At 38.3% G+C, this 6,982-nt stretch overlaps 1 protein-coding gene across 1 annotated transcript; it reads right to left on the reverse strand.

Annotated features, from left to right (window-relative positions):
* Positions 1–472: 472 nt before the first annotated feature.
* LOC133337635 (uncharacterized) lies at positions 473–1,250 on the reverse strand. The gene has a single exon (XM_061545846.1). It carries the CDS (start codon positions 1,215–1,217, stop codon positions 732–734), a length of 486 nt encoding a protein of 161 aa, XP_061401830.1. The 5' UTR covers positions 1,218–1,250; the 3' UTR covers positions 473–731.
* Between the last annotated feature and the right edge of the window lie 5,732 nt (positions 1,251–6,982).

Below are 6,982 nucleotides of genomic sequence, written 5' to 3' on the forward strand. Positions count from 1 at the left end.
TGACGGTTTAAAGTGCGTGAAGCAAATGCTATTGGTCCATTGCTTTGTGACAGGACGGCTCCTAATGCATAATTACTAGCATCGGTAGTCAGAGTAAAATTCTTTTCAAAATCCGGGTATTGAAGTACCATATCGGACATCAGAATCTGTTCTTAAATGCTTGTACATAGTCAGTATCTTTAGTATTAATTATTGCATCTTTTTTAAGTCTCATAGTCAAGGGTTTTGCAATTTTTGCATAACTTGGGATAAACTTTCTGTAGTAACCCGTTAATCCCTGAAAACTTTGTATTTCCTTAACGTTTTTTGGTATGGGGAACACCTTAATACATCTTATTTTATTCGGGTTTGGTTTTATCCCATTATTAGTCACTACATGTCCTAAAAATTCAGTCTCTTTTTTCTAAAAGTCTGATTGAAAATTCGTCTTCTTCAGAATCTCCTTCAAGATATATCCGGAACTTTTGACCGTTAATACTTACTTCTTTTTTCCTATAACTAATTACAGAACAATTTTCTTGTAATGTCGAAGAATTTGTGAAAGGTATACACCCTAAATGTTGTACCTGAATTAAGGGGAATCTTAATAGAATTTTTTGAAAAATGGGCATTGCGTTCAACCGTAATGACCCCTGCTGCAGCTTTAATGTATATTGGAGTGTGAGAATTTTTTATATATTGTGGGGGACAATGATCTTTACATATTAGATTTTCTGTGGAACCCGTGTCAATTAATAATCTTGTTTTCCTTGATCTTCCTTTGAGTATAATATAGGGAAGTCCGGTGGCTCCTTGTAAGGAACTAACCGAAAATTTTCCGCTTTGGCTTCAAAATTTTCATTAGTACCATACTCATACTCAGAACTGTATTGATCTTCTTTATTATCCTGATATACATTGTCTTGATACAAATCATCTTCGCTTATATCTATTTTATTGTTAATACTTTCTAAATTCTTACATGATTTCTGCTCCTGGTAGTGTGTCTGCCTTTTTGATTGTTGAGATGCATTAACATCCATTGATTCATGCTTTTGTTGATATGATGTTGGAGGCTGTTGTCTGGTTTGTGGTTGCTGAGGCTTGTAGTAAGGTTGTTGCGATTCTTGTTGCTGCAAATTTGGTTGTACAATTCTCGGCTGCCAATGTTGTTGTTGGTAATGTGGCTGCATTATCCTTGGTTGCCAATGTTGCTGTTGTTGGTAATGTGGCTGCATTATTTTTGGTTGCCAATGTTGTTGTTGGTGGTTTTAATGCGCATAATACAGTCCTCATATGGATTGGAAGGCGTGTTATAAAAGTCTTCAGACCAGTTTGGATATTCCTATCCACTTCATCCAATCGATTCTCCTGACCACATTTTTGGTTAAAATTGCTAGTTTGTGTTGGATGTGGTTGTAGAAATCCATAGTATCTCCTTTATACTGCGCTGCTCTCAGTTACTGATATAATTGGTCCACAGTGGCAAAGCCACCAAAGTTGGTATCTAGCATCGCTTTTATGTCAGTCCAAAGGGTCAAATGGGGATGAACCTCCATTGCTCTTCTGGCTTTTCCAGTTAGTTTTGATTTTACGAAGTTCATACACATTCTTTGAGCTTGTTCGTTGTATAACATTAATGTAGGAATTATGTCATGTTATGAATGTTGTGAGGTCTTCCTTCTTCCCATCAAATTCCCTTAATTTTTCAATATATGTAAGGGGATTGATGTCTAGCGTACGTAATTGTATGTTGTTTTGCGCTGGGTTAAGGGCTGGTTGATTTGCGTTATTCATTTTGTTTCAATTTTTTATAATCTTATTAATGTTCCAAACTTCACTTCGTTGCTATTTTTTTGGCTATTTGTAAGTCTTTAAATGTTTTTTAGTTTTCCTCTAATGTTTTACCACTTTCACTTTTTAAGTTTCGTAATTATTTCTTATATTGTAATTATTTGCTTTCTTATTTACTATTCACTAAAATGTTTCTTTAATCACTAAGTTTATTGTCCCTTTCTGGAGGACTTATCCTTTTACGTAGGATTTTGTTTCACGGACTACCAAACGATCTTGGTAATCCTACCGACTGCGCCAATTTTAATCCTTCTTAATAGGATTGTGTTTTTAAAAAAACTAAAGTGAGTTTTTCTCCCTTTAGCGAAACTCGCGTAACAAAATAAAACTTTAATTAAAGTTTGCTGCTAGAATAGAACTGAATCTTTATTTGTGAATATAAGTGCAATATACATAATTGTTTACTTAAATTTTAGATACATCGTATGATTATTGTAATATGATTATTCTACTGGTCTTTTGATTCGATCGTATGATTTGAAATACGATCGATTGTGTGATTTGCAAGAAGGGTGTGGCTGTTTTTAAATGACAGATGGTACGATAATTGTAATATGAATATATTGCCAAGTCATTGGAAAGGAATTTGGTTTGGGTTATAACATTCGTTTTATTTATGGCGGTACCATGTTATATAAAGTCTTTAAGTACCTCGAAGATGTAGTTCTCAAGTTCCACAGTTGGTCCGAGTCTACTGGACGTCTTGCGCGTTGATACCATCAGCTTGGTCGTCTCGCCGTTTACTGCCAGACCCACTTTTGCAGACTCCTTTTCAATTTGTTCAAAGGCTGTTACCGGTCGCAATGTTCGACCCATTATATCGATGTCATCGGCGTAGGCGAGTAACATATGTTGTGTGGTGTACAGATTGCCATTTCTGTTCACATTTGCGTCTCGTATGACCTTTTCCAGTATGATGTTAAAAAGATCACACGACAAACTGTCACCTTGTCTGAATCGTCATCCGGCATTAAAGGGCTCCGATAGGTCCTTTCCTACTTTAATTGCTGACCTTGTGCCACTTAAAGTTATCCTGCCTAGCCGTATTAATATTGCAGGAATGCCGAACGCAGACATGGCTTTAAAAACCTCTGAACGGATAGGGCTGTCGAATGCGGCTTTAAAGTCGACAAATAGGTAGTATATGTCGATGTGTTTTTCGTGGGTCTTTTCCAGGATTCGGCGCAGAGTGAAAATCTGGTCAATGGTGGATTTGCCATGTCTGAAGCCGCATTGGTATAGTCCGATGATGTTATTGACCATTGCCTTCAAAGGAGACTTATTCCTCTATAGTTGGCACATATCGTCTTGTCTCCTTTTTTGTGCACGGGACACAGGATGCTGAGGTTCCAATCATTGGGCATGCATTCATCTAGCCAAATTGTGCTAATCAGCTGCTAATCAGATTTGCTCACGCTCACGTTTTTCTTGTTCTTTTTTTCTGAAAACACGTTTATCATCCGTTTCCGTCTATCACAACATAATCAATTTGATTTCTCGTTACTGGATAAGGAGAGATTCAGGTGGCCTTGTGTATATCGAGATGCTTGAATCTGGTGCTGCTAACTACCATGTTTTTTGCTGCCGCGAAGTCAATCAACCTCATGCCGTTGTCGGATGTTTCTTCATAAAGGCTGAATTTTCCGACGGTGGGGCCAAAGATATTTTCCCTTCCGATTTTTGCATTAAAATCTCCCAGCAGAATTTTAATATCATGGCCAGGGCAACGGTCATATGCTGTTTCTAGGCGCTCGTAAAATATGTCTTTGGTCTGTTCATCTTTATCTTCGGTCGGAGCATGGGCGCAAAGACTGGTGTAAAAGAACTTCGCTTTTATACGGATTATAGCAATTCGCTAATCTACTGGAGTGAATCTGGAGACACGGTCTTTTATTCTCCTGTTAACCATAAATCCGCAGTCTTATTCATGTTTCGTTTCACGGCAGCTATAATGCAGGGCGTCTAATTTACTTACGCCTGCCGTTTCCATCGCATTTTCTGTAAGGCAATAATATCGGGTTTGTACTTTTTGAGTATATCCACCAAAGCGAACACTGCGCCTCTTCTGTACAACGTGCACACATTCCAAGTGCAGATTCGCAGATCGTGGTCCTTTATACGTTTGCGGGGGTCGTCAGCATTAGGGGGGTTTGGGTTTCTTTTTCTTAGCTTGTTCATAGTAGGTTGGGTTTTACGAGAGTGGGCAACTAACCCGAAGCCTCAACCCATTTTTTATAGTTCTTATGGGTGAACTCGCGGCACATATTAGCTCACTATTTTATCGGGTGATGAGCAACTCTACACTTCACAAACTTCTGACACAACTTCGAATTAAAATGGCGGGATGCGTCACTCAAAATGAAGTTCGCGTGATCGTGTATTGTAGCGTGTGGCAGATTTTTCAAAAGCATCGTGTAATTTATTTTTAATCCTGTCTCAAACTAAATGTAGAATGTCGTTTTTCGTGACTATATCTACCGTACCGTCTTTTAAAATCCCAAGTTTGTGTGCCAAATCGTACTCACTCGCGTGTGTTATCATATGTGTTCCAAATAGTGAAAAACATGGTGTAAATCCGGTTAATGTGTTCATAGTGGATCTTAAAGAATATTCGATTGCGGAAAGATATTTGTCCCAATCCTTTTGATCCACCGAAATGTACGATCTGATTGGCACACCAAATTTGTGAAAAACTTCAGACTCTAAAAATTTAATAACATTTTTCGAATTTGCTTTGGCCATTGGTTTCAAAAGAATAAATTTCGTCAAGTGGTCTAACACAATGAAAATTAATGTATTGCCTAACCTCGATCGGGGAAATTGACCAATAAAATCAATAAAAATCTTTTGTCATGACCTGTCCGTAACGGTTTCATTGCCCATTTTGGCTCTCAAGACTTTATTTGGAGCTTTCATCTCCATTAACAAAGTCTCGTACTTGTCTTGCCATTTTAGGCCAATAAAAATAGTCCCTAAGTGCAGCTATGGTTCTACCGATACCACAATAACTCCTTACTATAGACTTATGTGCATTCTCAATAAGTGATTCGGTTAAACCAGTAGGAACCCAAAGTTTCCAAGTGAAATTCTAGTGAACTGGATTGTCATCCGACGGAAGTGTCTTCTTGTATACAAACGAATCGATAATTTTTAAATCGGGAAGTTTATCCTTGTTTTCGCGTATCATTTCAATCAACTGTGTATACTCCTCACATTTGAATTAATTAGATTTTAAATCAATTAAAGGCTTTTCGGAAATGAACATATTTATTTCATCCATATGTAAACGAGATAATATGTCGCCGGCAACGTTTTGCGATCCTTTACGATGTGAATATCAAAATTGAAAGCTTGGAGTTTCAGACTCCATCTAGCCAAACGACCACTGAGATCCTTCTGTCCTATAAGCCATTTCAGAGCACTGTGATCCGTAACAACAGTAAAAGGCACTAGTTCTATAAACGGGCGAAATTTCTTAATGTCACTGATAACCGCTAAACATTCACGTTCAGTGACACTATAATTGTGTTCAGCCTTCGATAACTGTGCGGAATGAAAAGCTATGGGACGTTCCAAACCTTCAGCGTCTAATTTGTACAAGACTGCACCAATGCCTAGATTGGAAGCATCGCACTGTACATAAAATCTCTTATCGAAAACGGGATGACTTAAAACGGGACTAGTAGTCAAAGCTACTTTCAATTTATTAAATGACTCAACCGCCTGTCCATCGAAACAAAAAGGTTTTCCTTTCTTCAAAGTACTTGCAATTGAAGCTGTGATTTCGGCATAATTGCGAATAAAACGTCTAAACCAGGAAGCCATTCCTAAAAATCTGCGAACATCGCGAGTTGGTTTAGGAATTGTTATATCCGTAATACTGTTTATTTTGGAAGGATATGGCTTGAGTTTACTTTCACCGACTATAATCCTAAATATCGTAACTCTAGACGACAGAACTTGGATTTTCTTAAGTTAATGGTCAAATTCGCTCTAAACAGCATCTCTCCTACATTGCGCAACAGATCGACATGAGTAAAAGCATTAGTAAAAGGCATTAGTTCTATAAACGGGCGAAATTTCTTAATGGCACTGATAACCGCTAAACATTCACGTTCAGTGACACTATAATTGTGTTCAGCCTTCGATAATTGTGCAGAATGAAAAGCTATGGGACGGTCCAAACCTTCAGCGTCTAATTGGTACAAGACTACACCAATGCCTAGATTGGAAGCAACTCTCCTACCTTGCGCAACAGATCGACATGAGTCTAAAAATCTGGCGAAACGACTAACAGATCATTAAGGTATACGAAAACCTTGTTCTTCAAGTCCGGTGAGATCACTCTATCCATTAACCGACATAACCGCTGAGCTGCGTTACACAGCCCAAACGGCATGACAGTAAATTGATAGTGTGGTCTCCCCGGCACTGTAAACGCAGTCTTCGGACGGCTCTCAACAGCCAAAGGAACTTGCCAGAAAGCATCCTTAAGGTCAATGCTAGAAATGAAGTAGGTGTCCTGAAGTCGGCCTAAAAGAGAATCGATGAACGGGAGGGAATAAGCAGCCTTCACGGTTACCTAATTAACTTGCGTGCATCTAAACACAGGCTATTCTTTTCTTCACGTCGAACGAGAGTGACCGGCGAATTCCATGGTGACATACTGGGTTCAATAACACCTAAATTTAACATACGACCTAATTCTTGATAAATTAATGACTCCACAGCTGGAGACACAGGATAATGCCGCTGTTTAATTGGAACCGCATCACCAGTATCAATGATGTGCTCATCTAAATGGGGTTTACCGAGACCATACATATCAAAATCTACAAAACATTCCTTGACTTTTTCCAGCTGAGCTGATTGATCATCAGATAAAGAATGCATATCAAAATCTTTAATTACAGAATTGATCTCGATACTGTTAATGAGCTTCGGTGCTATGTTAAATTTCTTCCAAAAGTCAATGCCACAATACATGAAATTCTCAAGACCCGGAATTAAACATACTTCCATGACCTGCGTCTGATCATCGAACGTGAGATCTACTTTAACTTTTCCGGCACAGGAAACACGTTGTCCATAACTCGTACCTAGACTACATTTATAAACAGGAATAACTTTGATTTTTAATCTGTCGATC

The sequence above is a fragment of the Musca vetustissima genome, unplaced genomic scaffold, assembly GCF_032173495.1.
Source record: "Musca vetustissima isolate MV318-11 ecotype Yass unplaced genomic scaffold, APGP_CSIRO_Mvet_v1 utg71086, whole genome shotgun sequence".
Lineage (NCBI taxonomy): Eukaryota > Metazoa > Arthropoda > Insecta > Diptera > Muscidae > Musca > Musca vetustissima.

What these genes read in the sequence shown, in the direction of transcription:
- LOC133337635 (XM_061545846.1), bottom strand. Translation starts at nt 1,217, where the DNA reads ATGCAGCCACATTACCAACAACAGCAACATTGGCAACCAAGGATAATG.